The 21995-nt window shown below is 45.8% G+C and overlaps 1 protein-coding gene across 4 annotated transcripts in view; it reads right to left on the bottom strand.

Moving 5' to 3' along the window:
• The window catches only part of LOC311017610 (PDZ domain-containing protein 4-like), a 38882-nt gene continuing 16887 nt past the window's right edge, over positions 1 to 21995 (bottom strand). Inside the window, exons 2-17 of one of the 4 annotated variants that reach the window (XM_084016057.1) lie at positions 21164 to 21217; positions 17798 to 17900; positions 16644 to 16893; positions 16484 to 16568; positions 14837 to 14935; positions 14507 to 14569; positions 12296 to 12397; positions 7919 to 8364; positions 7222 to 7420; positions 6046 to 6478; positions 5427 to 5859; positions 5237 to 5307; positions 3985 to 4334; positions 3299 to 3439; positions 2530 to 2642; positions 1 to 464 (exon numbers count right to left, since the gene is read on the bottom strand). In XM_084016057.1, coding sequence (XP_083872183.1) covers positions 230 to 464; positions 2530 to 2642; positions 3299 to 3439; positions 3985 to 4334; positions 5237 to 5307; positions 5427 to 5859; positions 6046 to 6478; positions 7222 to 7420; positions 7919 to 8364; positions 12296 to 12397; positions 14507 to 14569; positions 14837 to 14935; positions 16484 to 16568; positions 16644 to 16893; positions 17798 to 17900; positions 21164 to 21217 — 3177 coding nt within the window. In that variant the 3' untranslated portion in view covers positions 1 to 229. The remainder of the gene's footprint in view (positions 465 to 2529; positions 2643 to 3298; positions 3440 to 3984; positions 4335 to 5236; positions 5308 to 5426; positions 5860 to 6045; positions 6479 to 7221; positions 7421 to 7918; positions 8365 to 12295; positions 12398 to 14506; positions 14570 to 14836; positions 14936 to 16483; positions 16569 to 16643; positions 16894 to 17797; positions 17901 to 21163; positions 21218 to 21995) is intronic. The other 3 variants (XM_084016059.1, XM_084016060.1, XM_084016058.1) reach the window with 3 other exon arrangements.

Raw genomic sequence — 21995 nt, 5'->3', positions numbered from 1 at the left:
TTCAGGCCTATTTGACGACATTTTATCGTCATCTCGTTTCCTTTTACTTCCTCTTTCTGTCATTCTGCACGTACCGGTTCAGTTCAGGGAAGCAGATCTTTGCCATATATATAAAAATGTTTCATCCCTGTAGACTTTAGTTTTCTCACTCTTTTCAACATTTTTTTTTAATCAAGGAAAGCTAAACATTTTGATTTTATAGTTCCAAGTGCGTCCTGTCGTGTGTTTGTCACACCGTTGTCACGGACAGCAGAGGGTTGTATATTTTCTTCCCGTCTGGCGACCTCGAGCCGTGAGCCAGCAGCTCCTGGATGGTGATCCAGTTGTCGAGGATGCGGCGGTTCCTCTTCTTTGTGATCTTCTTCTGGCTCAGCAGCAGGATGTTGTTGCTCGGGGAGTCGTGTCGCGGGTAAAGCTGGGATGAACGGGGGTCTTCAGCGCCTCCAGCTGATGATGAAGCGTCCCTGGATATAAAACCAAAAACTGATTTAAAACACAGTCTGTATTTCACCTGGGGTGCTGTTACACTTTAAGTTCAAATTTTAGCTCTAGTGTCCTGGTGAACATGATAATAACTCGTCTTAATAATAAAAATATATTTCGGCTCCGTATTTTACATTGACTCAAATACATTTTTTTAATGTTGACTAATTCCTACAAAGCTGCAAAACATATGTACACACAATATCCATATAGGCAACATCATGTTACTATGAGTTTTTATCTTTAATGCACAAAATGAAAAATGTATAACGTTCAAGACTTGAGGTCTTCATACGTCTTAATTCAATGCACATTGAATAGTTTGAAGTAAATATATCAAATTTTTTTCATTGTTAGGCAGCAAGCAAACTGTTCACACTTGACTTCTGTTCATATCAAGTTGAAAGTATTCTTGCTACATTTGCAGATTTCTGCATGGCTTTATGAAGAGAAATAATCCTATGTTGTGCTCAGTAAGTTTATGGCTCCTACGGGTTTCCTCTCGCAGCCTCGGATAAAAAGAAAATGACTCTTTGATAACACTAACAGAACGACTGTGTTGTTCCTTTCAGCCCTCACAGGTGAAGCTCATGCTGCTGATTAATGGTCTCAGGGTGAACACAAGCACCAACACACGAGAGGTAGTTCACTGTTTACTGTGTCCCCCCCATGAATTCACAGGGCGGATGATTGGTTGGATTAACGAGGACATTTCACTCTGCACGGCTTCTTATCAGCAGAGGAAGGTAAGAGGATTCAGTTGTTGACTTTTAATCTTCATGACGTGCTGGTGAGCACAGGCGGAGTGTTTGAGGGCAGTGTTGCTTGGATTAAGTTGGGCTGGCAGATGAAAAGTGGGCAACGCTGCCATTTTATGGTCAAAAACACAGATACAAAAGCTTCATTCAGGGTTGGTAGGGTGCTGGAAGTCCTTGAAAACACTTGAGTTTTAGTGTGGGGTTTTCAAGGTTTGAAAAGTGCTTGGATTTAGAATAAAGTGCTTGAAATGTGTGTTGTATGTGATGACATCTATGATAGAACAGAGGAAAGACGATCTCCATATTTGAGGGACTGAAAACAGCATTTTCTGACATTTCTTTATGAAAAATGACTTTTGATGATGAACAGATGATGAAAATAGTTGGTGATTATATTTCTGTGGATCTGTTAGTGGAATTAGTTTTCCTTTCATTTGTGGTCCTTCTGTAAAAAGCTGTCTCCAAACATCATGTTGGTTGTTTATACAATAACATCTCATTAAATGTGATGAACACTGAGGATTGGATTGGATACCAATATGTAGTTTACCAAAGCTGGAAGGTGCTGGAAATGCACCTTGAAATGCTTGAAAAGTGCTTGAATTTGACTTTAGAGAAGGTTTAGGAGCCCTGTTATTTGTGTCCGCTCATACATGAGCTGTATTAAATCGTGAGAATTTGTGCATTTGGTTGTCTGACTGCACTCTGTGGGCTGTGATACTGTTTCAACATGTTATCCATGGTTATATGATGCAGATATGAAGATTATTATGTGATTTCTATTTTGAATGTACCTATTTTGATGGTTTCACACGGCCCTCTTTGGGCTTTTTTAAAGAAATGTATTTGATGGGTTTAAAGTTATGATTTATTTATTTATTTATTTGTTTATTTCGGGCATGTCCGTTAAATCATCATCACACATCTTTGTTCACATAGTAAAATACACATGGCCGAAAGGGAAAGCGGGAGAAGCCAAGGCTTATCTAGTCCCGCCCCCATTACCCACAGGATAAAATCGTCATCATAATCTTTTCTTATCATTGCATTTTCCACTTGACATAAAAATCATGATCAGGCTTAAGTGACAAACAAAAGCATTTTAAAGCAATAGAAATGTTTTAAACATGTCTCATCTGTACGAACACCACTAATTGTAATTGCACCAGTTACTATGTGTCACAGAAACGACTTCAAATGGATGCAACAGTCGTTTTTCCACGCTGCGGGGGGTTAGTGAGGCTGGCATTAGGGGGGGTTCTCCTTGAGGCGGGACCCTGTACCGTACCGGTCTCCTTTGAGGTAGTCCAGGCGGCTCTGCATCATGAACTCTCTTCTCCGTCGGTATTCTCTGGCCCTCAGCAGCTGCTGCTTCCTCTCCTCCTTGCTCCAGTATCGGCCCTGTCGGGAACAGTGTCGCACAGGTGAGCAGCAACGAGGACAAAGTGAGATGTAGATAGTCGAATGAGGAACTCGGAAAGGGGGAGATCAAAATAAAGGTCAGAGGTGAATAGTTCAGTTAAAATGGGCAACAGAATATATTTATTTCTTTGTGTTACCGCTGAGTATCAGTTAGTGGCAGCTGTGATTGGCAGGAAGTTATGAAGACAAACTGAAAGGTTGAGTAGAAACACTGAACCAGGCCAAGGGCCTGAAAGTGTAACATAAAAAAATAATTATATATATATATATATATATATATACACACACACACACACACACACACACACACACACACACAATAAAAATCTAAGCGTCAGGGGGCTTGTGGCCTTCACCTACAATATGTCATTTAAAAACAACCACTAACAAAAACAAAAACGAGACTAAAATTATAAGGTGACATAAAACAAAGAATTATTTATATATATATATATAACAGCTGCAAAGAGACACAAAGACTCAGAGCCAGAAGAAAAAGAGAAAAGCAAAGAGACATAACACCACACAGGGATTTAAACATGCACATGAATGCAGCAGTGATTATAAACCCAGAAACGACGCTTCTTCCTCCTCGCTGCTGCTGCCATCGCCATGGTGACGGCGAGGGACTCTACCTGTTTCATCTCGCTGGCGGCGTCGTCGTCCGTCGTCATGCCGCTGCGTTCCTCTCTGATCTTCATGGCTCTGGCCTTCAGGAGTCGGTCCCTGACCGGCCGCTTGGCCACGTAGCGAGTGCCGTCGCTCCGGATCTTTACCTTGACAACACAAAGAGGAGCGATCGAGTCTAGAGGATCAATACCTGTGTCCTTTAAGTCCCGGACCTGGATTTAGGAAATGGCTTTGATTTTGATAAACCCGGCCTTCGTTTCGGCAAATGAGCTATGAGTGGACACCGAGTGCTGCTGTATTGCTGTGGACTCTGTCTCATGGACTAGGTCTCGTGGACTCGGTCTTGTGGACTCGGTCCCGTGGCATCAGTCCCATGGACTCGGTCTTGTGGACAGCTATAGTGAGTGTTTGAGTCATACTCGGAGTACGTAGAGCTACCACATATAGCCAGTAGAGGCACTAGTGGACCAGGAGACTGAAGTTAAACACCACAGAACAAGACGGGCTTCCTGCCAAAGCCTTCGTGATAGCATAGATTCTGTATTTACTACTAGGAAAGACATCAAAAGGAAAACTTTAAACATTTCTACAATTAATTGTAGAAAGTCCGGTTCTACAACCGGACTTGATCCGGTCCATAGAACCGGGACGGTGACTCAGTTGATGACACGCCTTGCTGACTTCCACTTACCTTCCACTCCATGCGTTGTGGCGAGGCCGTCGGCGACGAGTGCGTCAGCCCAAGCGGCAGCACCAGTCCTAACCGCGAGGCGCCCGTCTGGTGGTCCCCGAGACCACCACAGGGAGCGCTGCTCACGCTCCTGGGGCGGCCGGGTCCACTACTGCCTGTGCCCATCCCCCTCTCCTCGCCCTCGGCCCTCGCTCTGTCCCTCACGCGGTCCAGCGGGTCCACCAGGCCCTCGGAGGGCAGCGTCATGCAACTCTGGTAGCGCTCTAACGGTTTGTTGTGGCCGTGGTGTCTTCTGGTGAAGTAGGGACTGGACTCTGCACTTCCACCTCCGGGCCTGTCGGCGGCACCACCTGTGATGATAGCAATAGTTAAAAGAGTCATCATTATTATTATTACATTTAATATTTTATTAGCAAATAGTCAACATAAGTCACCAAGAAGCATTATATAAATCTTGTTATTTTTATGATAAACCAACCAAGAGTCATCAATCCTGTCTTTGGACTGTTGGAGGAAGCCGGAAAAAAGTCAAATCTATTTATATAGCACAATATCATCCACTGTTGACATTCAAAGTGCGTGGGTTCTCTCTGGATGTCAACAGTGGATGATATTGTGCTATTTATATAGCACAATATCATCCACTGTTGACATTCAAAGTGCGTGGGTTCTCTCTGGGTTCTCCTGCTTCCTCCCACAGTCCAAAGACATGCAGGATGGGGATAGGTTCATCGATGACTCTAAATGTCCTGTAGGTGTGAATGTGAGTGTGAATGGTTGTTTGTCTCTACATGTCGGCCCTGTGATAGACTGGCGACCTGTCCAGGGTGTACCCGGCCTTCGCCCAATGACAGCTGGGATCGGCTCCAGCCCCCCTGCAACCCTGAATACAGGATAAGCGGTAGATGATGGATGGATGGATGGATGGATAATAAATAAAACCAACAATAGTAAAACAGCTTAAACCTACAGAAAAAAACCCAAAAAGGTTCATGTAAGTAACTAAAAAAGGACAAGATGAATTAAAAGCAATAGAAAATAAGTGGGTTTCCAGTTTGTTTTTGAAAGAAGCTACAGTCAGGGCAGATTTAATTTCTGTTGGTAGTTTCCAACAGTAGACAGCAAAGTGGCTAAATACCATTTCACCCTGCTTAGACTTGACCCCAGGTCCAAAACCCTCCTGAGCACCAGTAATGGTAGTCTAGGCCCCTGAAGGACTCCGGTTGAAAGCACCTTTAGAGGAGCTTTGTACCTGCTCTGGAGCCCCGGCCTCCGTCAGCCACGCCTCTTCTGGAAGACGATCCCGCCTCTCTGGTCAGAGACCTGATGGTGGTGACAAACCCAGCATGATAGCCAAAGTTATTCTTAACATATATATACATGCAGCTTTACAAAGTTTACACTATCAACATGTGTTGAAAGCAAAACCAACGAAGAGGGACCTGAACTTGGAGGGCGTAGAGGGGGTGGAGCTTGAGCCGTGTGCCACATTTCCATTGGCCGTTCCATCGTACTTCCTGTAGGCGCTCGGGGAAAAGGAGCAGCTGAGGTTGGAGTGGCGGCGCTCTCTGTCCCGGTCGCGGCCGTGGCGCCGTGGGGTGAGAGGGGAGTTCAAAGGCGGGAGGCGACCGCTGAGGGGGAGGAGAAGAGGTGCCGGCGACATCAATCGCCTCCCTCTGTCGTCTTCCTCTTCCTGGAGGGGCGGGATCTGCTCTGTGCTGACCAACGGCGTGCTCCGGCAGCTCTCCCCGCCGGTGTTGTAGGCGCTGGTGCTGTCTTTGTCGTCCGAGCGTTCTCGCTCCGGGAGCTCATTGATGGCGGACAATTCGTGACGATGAGGGTCGTTGTCGTCGTCGTCCTCGTCATTATTCACACCTACAAGTACACATATTTATTTATTATATCTCCATTTTCTTAAAATCTGAATGAAGAGATGGACCGTCCATTAAGCAGTGAAACAGAAGAATAAAACAATATTTTAAAAACAAAGCACAAATAATCACATTCACATCTTGCGGGGTTGCAGAACCGAAACGTGGCCGCCAACGTTACCATGGTTACCTGCGTCAGGAGGGCCCGGCCGTCCCGCTCCGGCCGCCACTGTCTCCTCCTCCATCATCCAGGCTTTCAGACATCGCTCTCTCAGCTGCTGCATCTTTTGCGCTCGGAGAATGTTGCGGCACTTGAACTCCAGGTGGCGTAGCTCCTCCTCCAGCAGCGCCATCTCGTGCTCGCTCGGCGTTGCGTTGCAGTTCACGTCCACCACCACCGCCATTGAAGAAGAAGAAGAATCTCCTCCTACTTCTCCTCGCTCTGCCTTGTGTCTCTCCTCCCGGTCTTGCGCCTCGGCTTCAGCGTTCGACTTCTGCGCTTCGTTGCGTTTCTCGTACTGGCACTTGACCTCCAGCAGCTCCTGGTAGCGCTGGCACTCCTCCTCTGTCAGGCCGGGCATCATCATCGTCAGAGCCGGGTGGTAGTGGTGGTGGTGGTGCTGCTGCAGGTCAGAGGTCACACGCATTAGCAGCCGGAAATCAATATCAAGCCAAGGAGGTTCTTTCATAGCTATCCAGTTATCTTAAGAATTAACATTTTTATTAGTATGATTTGATATTTTGATCCACTTTTTCCCCCTCCCCTCTTCAATGTTTATTATAATAATAATAATAATAATAATAATAATTATTATTATTATTATTACTACAATCATTATATTTCATTATTATTATTACTGTGATTATTAGTACATCCTGGTTGGGTTTAAAATAACTCAACAACACTGGTCTCCTGGTTGAAAGTCCTGAGTTTGATCCAGTTAGTCCAACAGCATGCAGCTAACAGCGCAAACGGCAGCAACAGTGTTTACACGGGGGGGGCGTAATACTCTGAATGCCGTATAGAGAACCTTTTAGATTTAGTAAAAGATTGTGGTTTAGGTTAAAATATGTATGTTTGTTATGTGATATGGTCTGAAGCTACCATCTATGTAATATCTATGAGGCAGAAGACGCCCACTCAGTCAGCTGATATCAAACGGGTGATGCAGAGAAAGCACCGGTCACATCTCTTGTTGCTATGAGACGACTGACAGCCCCGACTGAAGTGCACCACTCCAGATAATGGAGGGTTTTCTCAGTGCTGCAGCTGTAGAACAAAGTGTCCAAACATCAAACACCAACGCAATATTTGTCAGTAAGTGAAAAGCAGAATAAGGGCATCCTTGCATCCTTTTTGGTGTACCTTGTGGTGGTGATGGTGGTGGGGGCTGTACGCCGCCCCTCCTGGTCCTCCTCCAGCTGCCCAGTCCAGGCTGGGGAGGGAGTCAGAGCTCAGCTGAAGGTCTCGCACGTGGAGGAAAGGAGGGGTGGTGTCTCCTCGGCCGTGGCCGGGGCTGGGCCCGAGGCCGGGGCTGGGTCTCGGACTGGGTCTCGGACTGGGCCTGTGTGTAGGACACGAGGAGGGGGGTTTGCAGCAGTAAAATAAAACATCAAAATGCACATGAAGCTGAAAGTTCTCTCCCAGAATAAAGTATTAATCTGTGATTTAATATCAATAACCAGATGAAAAGGATGGTGAAATAACTCCATAATGATGGTGATCAGTAAAAAGTGTGAAGTCATGCTTTGTTAGGTCTGTCTGCAAGACCACAAGATAACTACTGTTAAAACGCTGGTTTTCTAAATGGAGTCTGGTTGATGGTGCTAGGCTACGCTAACATTGTAGCTGCTCCATCAACACTCCAAATAAGGTCATCTAGACATAAATACAGCAGAGACCTTGTTGTTTGGACCACAGACAGTCTCTGGTTCCTCCACATAGTCTGGTCTGGTCTCTGGACTAATGTGAGCTACTATTTAGACCTCAGGGGGTCCACAGACCCAGGTGACAACATTTGGTTTCCCCCATTAAGGATTTCAGCGTTTGGTGTGGACCGTACCTGGGGCTGGGTCCCGGTCTGAACTTCCGGGTGCTGCCTGGCGTGTTGGTGGTGTTGGTGTTGCAGGCGCTGGTCTGGTCCCCCAGCAGGTCGTGTTCGGAGGACTCCTCGTAGCGGGTGCTGTCGTCGGTGCGGCCCACTCCGCTGTCCAGCTCCTGGCTGTTGGACAGCAGGGGAGCCAGGTTGAGCAGAGGGGGGAGGGGTACCGGTGGGTCCCAGTCCTCCTTCTCTCCTCTCTCTCCTTCCTCCCCATCCTCCTCCTCTTCCTCCTCCTCCTCCACATCCATGTCACCCCCCGCAACCTCTGGGCCTCCTTCTCCCTCCGGGCAGGCTGGGCCTCCTCCTCCTTCTCCTCCTCGGCAGAGGCGGTAATAGCCGGCAGGGTGGAAGCCTCCTCCGTCCAGAGGCGGCTGCAGGTCCTCCTCTGGATCGACAGGGTTGTCATTCTGGAAGGAAGCAAAAGTGATGGCTTACTTACAAACATTGTTACGATTCCATCACATCAGTACGACGGCGTAGAAAAACAAAAACCTGGCCGAGAGAGGGGGGCAATATTCAGAGGAAAAAAGTGGCAAATATGCTTGTTTATTACGATGTTAACAAGCAGCATCTATGCTAGCTAACTTCCCATGAATCAACGTTCATTTATGTTTCTGATGAATCCATCACAACGTGTGACAACGCCTCGTTAAGGTCCTTAGGATGATGATGTTTATGGTTATTGTTGGTTTTATTCATATGAGGCCAAATTGTCATCTTATGGGTGTTTATTGATTGTTGGGCTAAGATGCTAGCCGTAGCTTTCACTTGTTGTCATAGCCGATAAACAAGTTGCTTGGTTTCCAGATAATAATTTTTTTTCGGGTCGCAGTTTTGAAAAGTGTTAACTGACGAGAAGAAGCAGCAAATATGACCACGACTTCACCTTCTCACACATCAGCAGTTCAGCGTCACAGCATCTTTTAGCGTTCCCCTTTTCCACAGTATTTCATTTTGCTACAGCGACCAACTGTTTCAGGAAATGACTGGGCCGTTTTATTAATAATGAAACTATAGCCTGTGTGTGTGTGTGACCTTGACAGAAAAAAGTAGGTCACATTTTGATAAATCTCCTCCTCTTCATCACTTCATCCATCTCCCACACCTTTCCCCTCCCCCTCCATGTATTTACAGAAGGCAGGTTGTTAATAAAATGTTTTGTTTAAAAATGCCACAATAAAAATAAGCATTAGAGAGCGTTCTGAACATCGATCTGCCCCTAGGATGTTCATTAATATTCTTAACGGAATTGTTTTAATATCCGCTCGTATGGGAGTGGATAACAGTGAATAACATCTACATTTTAGAAAAAAGATATATTTTTTCTTCATCTTCAGTAAAATTTAGTTCATTAACCTTCAGGCGTTTCTTTAATTTACTACCCCGAGTCATTAAGGGCAAAAGTGTCCACTTCACAAAAACTGCCATAAAAACTTCACAGATTACTATTTTTTTCTGCTTTTTGTTGCATAAATTTCTTAAACAACTTCAACTCCAAACTACCTAACATTCAATCATTTTGAGGATTTTAACCCTTTAAATGGCAGTTTGGTTATTTGATATAACTGTTGTTTTTTTTATTATGAAAAAACAATCTCTCTCTCTCTCTCTCTCTCTCCCTCTCTCTCCATCATCATCATCATAGCAGCTCGCCCATCGCTTCCCAATTTGTTCTCCCAGTTGTCTGAGTGGCGGCTCATTTGTCTGGTTGTCATGTGATTGCTTGCGTTCATCAGTAAATATGCATGTGTGTGTTTTTTGAATACGGCAGTTTCTCCTCTGTCAGCAGATGTTGGACACACACACACACACACACACACACACACACACACACACACACACACACACACTCCTGCTGTTATGCTAGCAGCATTTATCTCCTCCGTTTGAGAACGGCTGACTACGAATGTGTCCGGTTTCTAACTATTAAAGCTACAGGAGGAGAGATTTTGCATTTGCTCTTCTAACGAGAGCGAGATCATCAAGGCGTGATTTATTACGTACGGTTAATATCAAAGAGAGGGCGGAGCCTATGCTAACGTCAGGCTGCATTTTTGAGATACACGATGGGTCATCCACGTTTACGTTGCACGATAAACGATTCCTCAGAAATGTACATGATGTTTTCCTTTTCTTCCCTTTTTTGTGGTGTTACGACCCCTACTCGTTAAGGGGGAAAAAGGGAAGTAACACACACAACCCGGTGGATTGGGTTTGTAATTGTATTGTTTTATTATAACCCGTCAAGGAATAACAGGTAACAAACAGAAAAGGGCCGCTAGGTGCTGTCAAAGCAAAGAAACAATTATAACCAAAAGAGAACTCCTCAAAATAGAATAGAGCTACATATCTAATAACTAAACCCGAATAGTCCTAAAACAAAACCCTAACTGGCTACTCTAGCATAACGAAACATAAGTACAAGTGATCAGCACCCCCTAAACCTAGTGTGGCTAAACAGTGACAAACCTAAATGAGTGCAAGTGAACAATATCAGTACCGACAGATATCTTACCCTGGCCCAATTCTGGGAACACACACAAATGCCAACTCTTTCTTTCAAACAGATGCGACTACACGCCTTGATATCCTACAGGTGTCTGCCAGCGAGTGTAAGGCGCGTCAGGGTTTTATACGCCTCCACGGCGCTGTCGATCTCTGATTGGCTGGGCCCCGCACCTCACAGCCGCTAGGGCTACTCCGGGGACGGAAGGACCCGCCCACTTGAGCTGCTTTAGGGAAAACAGGAGGGGTAAGGCATGCAGAGGGAGGGGAGACAATGCGGTCGGCTCAAGGCCGTAACAGTGGTTTCAGCCTTTTTTGGGGAACCAACTGAGTTTTGTTCTGACCCTCTTTAGTCGCAGACGAGACCTGATCGACTTCAACATGTTGTTTAACCTTCCTGTTATCCTCTGGATGACTCCATTCAATGTTTGACGTCTCTAAAAAGAGGGTTTTTTGAGACTTTTCCTCATGAAATGGGTGGGATGTTTTATTTAATGGATCATTAAGGTTGTCGAAACATGTGTAATTATTTTACTACGTAACTTAAGCTGCTCACGTTAACATACATACAATAACTATTTTTTGACCAGTTTTACATGGGACACGGACACTGGTGTGCTGGGTGAAAGTCCTGTGTTTGCCTGTTTGAACACATTGTGTTTGCTCGGATCTCTTGAGGCGACGGATCTGCACTTCTTTTCTACCTCTTCCCTGTAAGTTTTGCTTCATAGTCAACATTACACTGAGTGGAGATAACGTGTGTCCAGATGGTGGCCTTTAGAGAAACGCTGTGAGGTCACCAATGTCAATACTCGGAGTCTGAATGCGTTTACGGCTGTCAGGTCGGGAGAACCAATCGTTAAGTTTAGGGTGGCGGAAAGGTCAACAGGTCTCCAAATTCAATCAAAACTCAAAGCATGGGGGAAACAAACTAGCTGTTAGTGCTTCATACATGTTCTGGGGTAAGAAAAGGGCAGAAGGAGGTGAACAAACGCAACGTTCTGCCGGCCGCCCACGGCTGCAGTGGCGGCGGCAGCGTGAGGAGAAAGTAGGTTAGGGAAGAAAGCTGCAGGCGAGCTGAGTGATGAAACGGCAGAGACTCTGTTAGACCTGCAGTTATGGATGTGGGGACTATTTCTGGACCGTAAAATGAAGAAATCCATCACAAGTGACTGTTTAGATTAATCTTTTAGTCTAAAATCACCGACAGCTATTTAGAATTCTTTTATTTTACAATCTATTTAAGTCACTATGATGAACTTTTAACTGCTTATGAAACAGTCTCAATGTAACACCAACGCCTCAATGTGACCCACATAAGCAAACGAGACCATCAGCGGGAAGATTGGCTTCACCACGCAAGTAACAAGTGGAAACCGTACATTTCCTGTCAACATGGACGTTTATTTTGAAAAGACACTATGCATGTAACAAGTGGAAACCGTATGTTTCCTGTCAACATGGAAGTTTATTATGAAAAGACACTAGTCCACATAGGGGGGAAATAACTTTAGTCAAGGAGACTGCTGTTGGTGTCCGATGTGAAAATAAGAGTAAAGCTGACACATCAGTCATTAGTGTTGTAAACTAAGTGGCTTTGTTGCTTAAACCTCACTTCCTGTGAAGAAGGAAGTTTTATTTTGAAAAGGCACCATGCACGTAATGAGTGGAAAACTGAGAAGCCGTCCCTGACACGTCCCAAAATATGCTGCTAGCTGAGAAGCTAGAGCTTCGAGCATCGGCATTAGGGGCCGTGTTGGGGAGGGGCGAAAATGTTGTTTCCACGGTTACGTCAAATTCAAGTTGGTGTCATGTTGTGTGGTGTGACGTCACCTCGATGTCGGGCCTGGCCAGCAGCAGGGAGAAGTTGATGCTGTCCTCTCGGGTCAAAATGGCCACCGCCTCCTCTCGGTTCTGAATGTCCACGCCGTTAATCTGGGAAGGGGAGACAAGGAGACGCCAAGTCCTCACTCTGTTTTCATCATACAAATGGGAACAAAAACCCCATAATTGTTCTGGTTCATCACAATAACCACCCGCCACCAACCGGCCTCATAATGATAAAACATGTCTTCACCGTCTAGTCTGGGTTGCAATGTGCCATGATGACGGGTTTGTTCCTCAGACTAGCAGGGAGATACCACAACTGGCCAAAAAAAAAGGCCCCTGCTTTATCTTTGTGGCAACGGCTGTCATGGGAACCGGTGCTGACATCATTCATCCACTGCCCGGTAACCATGGCGATGCCAGGTGCGGCCGGTCTATTCTCGTCTCCTTCTACAACTTTACCCTTTTTCTTTTTTTCCCTCTGACAGGGTTTTTGTGAGGTCATCAGTCAGAGGGTCATTTTTTTAAATTTTATCTAAATTAATTAAAAAATGTATTGTGAGACGTGACAATATGAAGTGCTTCATTGTTAGTAACAATCAACGGCTTGTTGCAGTGACTAATTTATTCATGACAGATCATTTGGAAAGGTTGAAATGATGACCATTTTGTAACATGGAATGTGTGATATCTGTTTATAAACTGAGAGTTCCCATGATGCTCGAGCATTCGAGAGCACCAACGCCGATGATCTGGGACTTTTGTCGCCATCTGTTTTCATTCCGTTCGGCTCATCAACATGAATCTGAATGTATTCAGATGTCATTGTAAAGTAAATGTCTGGAGTGTGTCCACACATGAACCTGACTTCACTTTAAGTGCAACATAGTTTGACACAAATCCTCGTCCACTGAGCTTCATTAACTCGGCTAACTGGGCTAAACCAGCTAGCATGCTAACTGGGCTAAACCAGCTTGCATGCTAACTGGGTTAAACCAGCTAGAATGCTAACTGGACTAAACAAACTAGCATGCTACAGCTAACGACATCTGGTTGCCAAAACTTTTACGGGTAAAACTGAATCTCTGTTTTGCGTGTGCGACCCGACAGGATGTTCCGCTAGGAACACGTGTACTGTTACACGTTTAAAGGTTGGCGGTGGAAAATCAGGGTTAAAGTTGCGAGTAGTTCTGAAATTACAAAACAACATTTAAATTGTTTTTTTTCTGTTTTCTTCAGAATGAGACGATATGTGTTTGGGATGTGGGCGGGGCCAAGTTGGGCTCAAGCACACATAGCAGCACAAGTTGCGAATGCGTGCCGTCAGATGGAAGTGACGTCATCGTGGCCGTCCAATCAGAATGTCTCGCGGTTCGTGGAGTTCATTGTGATGTATATCTGGACTGGTCTTTGTAAACGCTGGTTTCTATCGTCTGAGGAGCGGAGCTGAGCAGCGTAACCCCCCCTCCAACTCCCTCTCAGGCTATTTTTAGGACAGCAGTAACTGGGCTGCCGACGACTCGCTCTGATTGGACAAAAACTGTCCCACGGGGCTCCAGGTATAAATCTACATAGATTGACTTGAAACTATCTCTGACCCTCGTGGAGCCAGTTTGTTTAGCAGAGAACACGTTTCTGTTCTCATTCTGCAGAAAATGTATTCAAGGTCTGAAGGGTCACGATCAATAAAGTTTTGATTTAAAAGTCTAAAGTTTGTCTGGAAGGAGAAGCTCAAGGAGGAGACAGAGGGTCCAAACATGGGGGAGGAGGAGTTTGTACGACAAACTGGAAAAGTTTGGACCCAATGACGGGAAAGAAAACAAATCTTCTTAAGAATGAATATGTGCATTTGAACACATCGTCATAACATTATAATTTAATACTATTTGTCATGGAATAGAGCCTGAATGCATCACAGTGCAACCTCTTCGGCATATTTTTACTGAATCTCGGCCGACAACAGCAGCTAATCGGACAGGGGCATTACTAACGGCAAGTCTAGAGGGCCAAAATCCAGCGGCAAAGTACTTGGACCCCCTGAAAGCAACCGTACTTGGACCTCCTCAGGAGTTCTTTTGGAGCAGAGCAGAAAATTCTGACCATGCGAGTGTGAATGAGACATCTTATTCAGATAGTACCAATAACATTGTGTCTATATCAGTAACCTGGAGTTTTCTGGAGTCTTATTGGTTCAGCCCTAAATCAGAGCCTTCGTACCTGTAGGATCCGGTCGCCCTCTCTGATGCGTCCGTTCTTGGCTGCTATGCTGTTGGGATTAACCTGAAGGTGAAGAGGGAGAATGAGGAATATAAACAAAGCACTTCAGGGATGAAGAAACGGATGAATTATTAATGAGGATGAATTAAGTGATTCATAGATGGAGGTAATAAATAAATGAGAAGGATGATTAAGAAATGGAATAAGTAGAATAAGTAAAACCATTTATAAGTCGTATAATAGTCAAACATAAATGCCTTTTTTTCAAAATGATTGTAAATGAGCGAGTGAAGAAGCAGAATGAAGGGATGAAGCGTAGACGGGCATCACCTCTCCGACGTAAATCCCGAGATCCTCCTCGTCGTCCGTCCTGTAGCAGACGGTCAGACCCAGCTTCTCCTGCTGGCTGGACTTGTACAGCTCCACCTCCTGGAGGAGAGAGAACCGCAGGTCTTTAGGTGGTCTTCAGACCAGAAAGTGGTCTCGGCAGAGTTCACCTTGTAGTGACTGCTCTTAGACTTTACTGTATAGAAGGAGTGGACGTAGTCACCATGACGACACCCTGTTTGTGGACTACAGATTTGAAACCTTGAGTTCGGCATTTTTAGCCATTCGCATCTTGGTTTTTGGCTTCGTCTATCTTAGGGCTACCAAAGACCACCTTACACCGGGGCTTCCAAAGACCACCTTACACCGGGGCTTCCAAAGACCACCTTACACCAGGGCTACCAAAGACCACCTTACACCAGGGCTACCAAAGTGCACCTTACACCGGGGCTTCCAAAGACCACCTTACACCAGGGCTACCAAAGACCACCTTACACCAGGGCTACCAAAGACCACCTTACACCGGGGCTACCAAAGGCCACTGTAAACCAGGGCTACCAAAGACCACCTTACACCAGGGCTACCAAAGACCACCTTACACCAGGGCTACCAAAGGCCACTGTAAACCAGGGCTACAAAAGAGCAGTTTACACCAGGGCTACCAAAGACCACCTTACACCAGGGCTACCAAAGACCACCTTACACCAGGGCTACCAAAGGCCACTGTAAACCAGGGCTACCAAAGACCACCTTACACCAGGGCTACCAAAGACCACCTTACACCAGGGCTACCAAAGGCCACTGTAAACCAGGGCTACCAAAGACCACCTTACAGCAGGGCTACCAAAGACCACCTTACACCAGGGCTACCAAAGGCCACTGTAAACCAGGGCTACCAAAGACCACCTTACACCAGGGCTACCAAAGACCACCTTACACCAGGGCTACCAAAGGCCACTGTAAACCAGGGCTACCAAAGACCACCTTACAGCAGGGCTACCAAAGACCACCTTTCACCGGGGCTACCAAAGACCAGTTACAACCCACATTGTAGCAGCTGGAGGACAACGGACAGAGGAAATGAGGTGATTTAGGAAGCAAATGAAGGATGTAATTCAAGGAATAAAAGAGGAAGGACATTAGGAAATAATTTAGAGGGATATAATGATGGTTGGAGATAAGGGCAGTGAATGATGATGAGGAGAGAGAGAGAGAGACACAGCAGGAGAAGGTGGAGGATGAAGAGCAGAGGAAGTCTCTTTGCTACACGAGCCAGAAAGAACACGAATGTTTCCACTTCACTGACTTCTTTAATGGACAAACGTCCGGCGTTTGTCTCAAAGCGGCGAAGCCTGAACCCTCCGACTCAACACGGCGCTCCATTAGACGTATTAACTGACCTGAGAAGGTGGAGGCCGCTCTGATCGTCACTCACAATCCAGATTTCCTCCAACCAAACACGACGGCCTGGACAAGTCAATTTGTTCCAGAATTGTTTCTGAAGGCTGGAGGAGGATTGTTTTACTGTAGAAGAAGTATTTCTGTCCTCCCGTTCTCAGCCCCTTTCCATCCATGTCTGTCTTTCCTACCTTCTTCTCATTCATTCCTCACTTTTCCTGCAGGCATGTTACTGATCGAGTCAGGTCTCACCTCGTACTCCAGGTCGTCCTGTCGGTCCACCTCGTGGTTGGACACGTCAAAGTAGTCATCGGGGTCGTTGTACTCGAACACGCAGCTGGAAGGGAGAAGTTAGAGGTCCCCGTCAGTCCCCATTATCTAACCTCATGTCATTATTCTGGTCACGACTTACAACTCGTTGATTCCATATGGTCCCAAGAGGTGGGGGAGGGGCGGAGAGGGCGGAGGCGGCGGAGGGGAGGAGGAGCCTCCACCCCGGCCGTGGTGATGGTGGTGGTGACCTCTGCTCTTCCCCGGCGCCACGATGTTCTGGAAGCTGATGTCCGTCTGCGTGGCGTTGTCGACGCAGTCAGGGATCGCCACCATGGCAACGGAGTAGACGGAGCTGCTGCCGGTGCCATTACCACTGCACACTAAAGTACCTGAGAGGAGGAGGGTTAAAAGCATGCAGGACCTAACTGAGTTTACACTGTGAAGACGCAGTCAAATAAAAACAAATACGTTTTTTTTAGCTCTCAAAGATTATTTTTCAGCATTTAATATCAAAATTACTCTGTAAATCTGTTTTACTTCTACGTTTTCATATACAAAGAATAGTTTGTTGCATAACAATGTAATAAAAATAATCAAAAGAGTATTGCACACAGTCGAGAAGCATGAATATTCTTTTAATCCCGTGAACAGACGATAACGTGACTTTCTCAGGCCTGTGGGTCGCTACGGCAACACACAGCAAATCTCAGCTAAATAGTTAGTTCTGGGTTCCTCCAGCTGTAGTAAACCAGCAGATGTGTTTCCTGCTAGTGAATCCAGCTTGGTGAAATTCAACATAGTGCTGCCTCTAGTGACATGATGATTTACTGTGTGTGTGTGTGTGTGTGTGTGTGTGTGTGTGTGTGTGTGTGTGTGTGTGTGTGTGTGTGTGTGTGTGTGTGTGTGTTTATCTCAGCAGCTTGAATAAATGAAGGTAGGAGAGGATGCAGATGGCTTATGACTGATATGGAAACTGATAAGCAGAGTGATAAAAAAAATGCAGCAGTTACATCAGAAAAGATGGTAAAAGTCAAACGATAACGATTTGATTACTGAAGAAGATGAGAGGAAATGTCAGGAGAGATGACGGGAAGAGATGAGAGATGAGAAAACATGACGAGGAAGAGGAGCTGAAGCTCGACGGGATGAAGAAGAAATATTAGATGTAATGCCGCAAGAACGTGGGAAAGGCGAGGAAGAGGATGAAGATGATAAAAGATGGGGAAAAAAGCAGCTCAAAGGAGGAAAGTAAGGAGGTCGACGCGCCGACTGAATGATAAAAGGTGTGCTCACCTTTCCTCCTGTGACTCCGGCGGACCGACCCGGGTTGGTGCAAAGGCTCCTGGGAGTTTTGCGGTCTGTCTAGCGGGAGCTGAGACGGCCTCCGTCCTCTGACCTGAAAAGGAGGGATCAGATTTAACATTATTTATAAGCAGGATGTATATTCTAAGTGGCATGAAGTCACCTCATCACTTTGTGAACTATGGATATCTATACATTCAGAGAGGAGTCGCCCCCTAGTGGCCAGCAGAGAGAAGTAGGCTAATTTTCTCATAGACTTCTATACAGTCCGAATAAAAAGATCCAAAAGATGAACATAAATAATATAAATCAAAGTAAAATAGATGACAGAGCAAAGAACGGGGATTTAGATATTCGTAGTATAGATGATGAAGAGATGAAAGTTCATGGCTCATCCAATTATCCCAAAAATGTCCAAACACTCCGTTTATTAGGCTGTGAGATACCTTATAATTTGAGTATATTAGATTATGAGTTAAAGTTGATAGACATGGGCGGTTCTTCATCTGGGGAGCACGGGTGTGTTCAGTTAATTTCATGCTAATCTGCATATCCCATTCAGTCATTCCTTCTGTAGTGGATTTATATTCCTGAAGGTGTTGCTTGAGGCAACAAAAATCATTAGGATTCATTCTTTGTGACTATGAATGTCAACAGCGGGTTTAATGCAGATCTGTTCAGCAGCTCTGAGGTCTTGCTGTAAAGATCAGATTCTAGCAGGCCGTGAAAATGAAACGTGTTCCAATGTTTCCTGCAGCAGATGCAGGACTAAAAGCATATCAGGAATAATGCACCTGAAGAATAAATGATGATTAATGGATCAAAGCACAGTTCAGAATCCAGGCATCTGGGGATTATGATTAAAAACGTGAAAGTAATACGGAGGGGGAGAAAATAAATTCAAGGTCAAAGGGTGATAATAATGAATGAAGGGAGCTGCATAATTCAGCGTCTGTGGTTTCTAGTCTGAGGAAAGGAAGGAACGTTATTTAAATAGCAGCGTTTGTTTCTGAGCCTTGATGTTCTGTTTGTTGCTTCGTCACGTCTGAACATCTGAGGTCCCGTTATTACATCATCAATCCTGACGGCCAGGATACCCTTTGTCCTGAGCCGTAGTCCTGACCTGAAGTCCTGAGCCATGATCCTGAGCTGTCTTCCTGAGCTGTAGTCCTGAGCCGTGTTCCTAAGCCGTTGTCCTGAGCAGTGTTGGGAACGTTACTTTAAAAAAGTAATTAGTTATAGTTACTCACTACTTGTTCCAAAAAGTAACTGAGTTAGTAACTGAATTACTTTATAATAAAAGTAACTAGTTACCAGGGAAAGTAACTATTTGCGTTACTGTAAAAAAAAAAAAGTTGCTTTATGTCAAAGAATTTGGATTTTTCTTGTAATGAGATGGCAAATTGTAGTCTTGTAGTCTACTCCTATAGTCGCGTAGCGTAGTCTTGTGTATAATAATTGAGATCGCATTCTCCGCACCTCGCATGCGGGAATAATTAAAACTTGAGGAGAAATTATACAGTGGGAGACGCTGTGTCTGTCATATATCACAAAACAGGGTCAGAGCGCACAGCAGTAGACATAATGACGGCGAGACCCCGGTGCCTCCACGAGCCGCCGGGCCGTTCATCATCACCATCACCACCGTCTTCACCATCCGCGCTCCACAGCTGCACCGGATTCCCGTCCAACACCAGAACGGCGGGGCACCGGGGCCCGCGTGGCCCTCGCGCGCCGCTCAGACCAGCAGCAGCCCCAACTCCGGAGCTCCAGCTCGCTGCAAGTTTGCACGTTTCTCCACGGACAACAGGCTGCCAAGACCAGGCACGAGCGGCGCGCAAGCAGAACACGATCCTGATTTCTTTTTTTTTAACCGACAAATTCAATTCATAGTAACGCACCGCATTTAACGTTCAGTAACGATAACGGCGTTGTAACGACGGAAACAGTAATTAGTTAGATTACCCCGTTACTGAAAAAAGAACGGCGTTACCTAACGGCGTTCTTTGAAACGGCGTTATTCCAAACACTGGTCCTGAGCCGTATTCCTGAGCTGTAGTCCTGAGCCGTCTTCCTGACCCATGATCCTGACCTGAAGTTCTGACCTGTAGTCCTGAGCCGTAGTCCTGAGCCATAGTCCTGACCTGAAGTCCTGACCTGTAGTCCTGACCTGTAGTCCTGAGCCGTAGTCCTGAGCCATAGTCCTGACCTGAAGTCCTGAGCCGTAGTCCTGACCTGTAGTCCTGACTTGTAGTCCTGAGCCGTAGTCCTGACCTGTAGTCCTGACCTGTAGTCCTGAGCCGTAGTCCTGACCTGTAGTCCTGACCTGAAGTCCTGAGCCGTAGTCCTGACCTGTAGTCCTGACCTGTAGTCCTGAGCCGTAGTCCTGACCTGTAGTCCTGACCTGAAGTCCTGAGCCGTAGTCCTGACCTGTAGTCCTGACTTGTAGTCCTGAGCCGTAGTCCTGACCTGTAGTCCTGACCTGTAGTCCTGAGCCGTAGTCCTGACCTGTAGTCCTGACCTGAAGTCCTGAGCCGTAGTCCTGACCTGAAGTCCTGAGCCGTAGTCCTGACCTGTAGTCCTGACCTGAAGTCCTGAGCCGTAGTCCTGACCTGAAGTCCTGAGCTGTAGTCCTGACTGTGTCACAGACTTTTTTTTTGTTACATTAGTGACGTTTTTTTCTGAATAACTATGATTATTTTCTAGTGAGGATAAACTTAACTAAGTGGTTTTATTGCTTAAATCTAACTATGTGGTTTTATTCCCTGAACCTGCGACCTTTCATGGCTTCACACTAGACAACTTCCTGTCAATCGAGTATGTCGGCTGACTTCCTCCTTTGCTCCGTCATAATTACTATACGGCCTTTTACATGCTAGTAGAAGATGCCTCCTTCTTGACTGGTTGCATTCAGATTTCAGGCCAACGCGGATGATGAGTTCCAAAAGTTCTCATCTCCAGTTTGTATTTATCTTTCCAGCAGCGGCGAGATGAAAGATGTGAACTGTGTACTCTGAGAAGAACGGCCGTTAGTGAGGTTATGTCGGCGATATCATTTAGACAAGAGGCAACGACGGAGCGCTTTAAATGGAGATTTACATGAAAAACGGCCGAGTGGTTTCTGTAAGAGACTTCACACTCGATCAAAGCTTCCCGAGATAAATCTCTGATTAAAAGCTGCATCGGTGACAGTCGGGGAGGAAACGCCGTCTATCCATCCTCGGCTTTATGGGAGTGGAACCTTATTAAAGATGAGTGATAGGAGGGATGTGGGAGACGGGAGTCGGTGGAGAGGAAGGGGGAGAGGAAGAGGAGGATCATTGAGGGCTGATGGATGGAAACATCAGTGTGTTCTACCTTCACGTTCCCGTGTCGGTCCATCGGCCGCAGGGAGTCACTCCAGCCTTTCTGCTAGAGAGAGAGAGAGAGAGAGACATTCAGCATTGTAATACACATGACCAATGTACAGGATTGTTTTTCAACCACTAAGTTTTTCCCCAAAAGAGGGGTTTTGTTGCCTAAACGTAACCAGTAAAAGCAGAATGGAAAAAGGCCCACAATCACATTGTTTTTACTGCTTTTTAAGTCAAACCACCAGATTTTGAATTGATTCTCTGCTCATTTAGATACGGTATAAAACCCAGCTAGTGTTCTGCTCAAGGGCACGTGTGCAGGCAGAGCAGATGCTGCAGGGTTTCACTCCCGTCCTCAATCAACAGCTCATAACAGCGCATCGTAGCGTTAGTTCATTAGCATGAATAATACAGCTGTGAGAATGGGGGGGGAAAGAAAGGCCTGCTTGCAAATGAACGTGGAGCTAATTATTTATGAGTTCTGTGTATCATCACCTTGATGTCTCGACATGATCACATCATAGAAACGCCTGCAGACGGACATGCAGGAGGGACACGCACACACACACACACACACACACACACACACACACAGTCTGGCTCTGTCCAACACACCTTCCCTCCTCTTGTTGTTTCAAAGCTGATTGTTATGCTTTACATGGCCTCTGTTGTCAGGCTGTGTGTGTGTGTGTGTGTGTGTGTGTGTGTGTGTGTGTGTGTGTGTGTGTGTGTGTGTGTGTGTGTGTGTGTGTGTGTGTGTGTGTGTGTGTGTGTGTGTGTGTGTGTGTGTGAGAACATACTTCACTAGGGTTTACTGCCATTATGTGCTCGTTTTT

This window comes from Eutrigla gurnardus (assembly GCF_963514095.1).
Source record: "Eutrigla gurnardus genome assembly, chromosome: 8".
Classification (NCBI taxonomy): domain Eukaryota; kingdom Metazoa; phylum Chordata; class Actinopteri; order Perciformes; family Triglidae; genus Eutrigla; species Eutrigla gurnardus.
The sequence above is the reverse complement of the archived record's forward strand: the minus strand, read 5'-3'. Positions and strand labels throughout refer to the sequence as shown.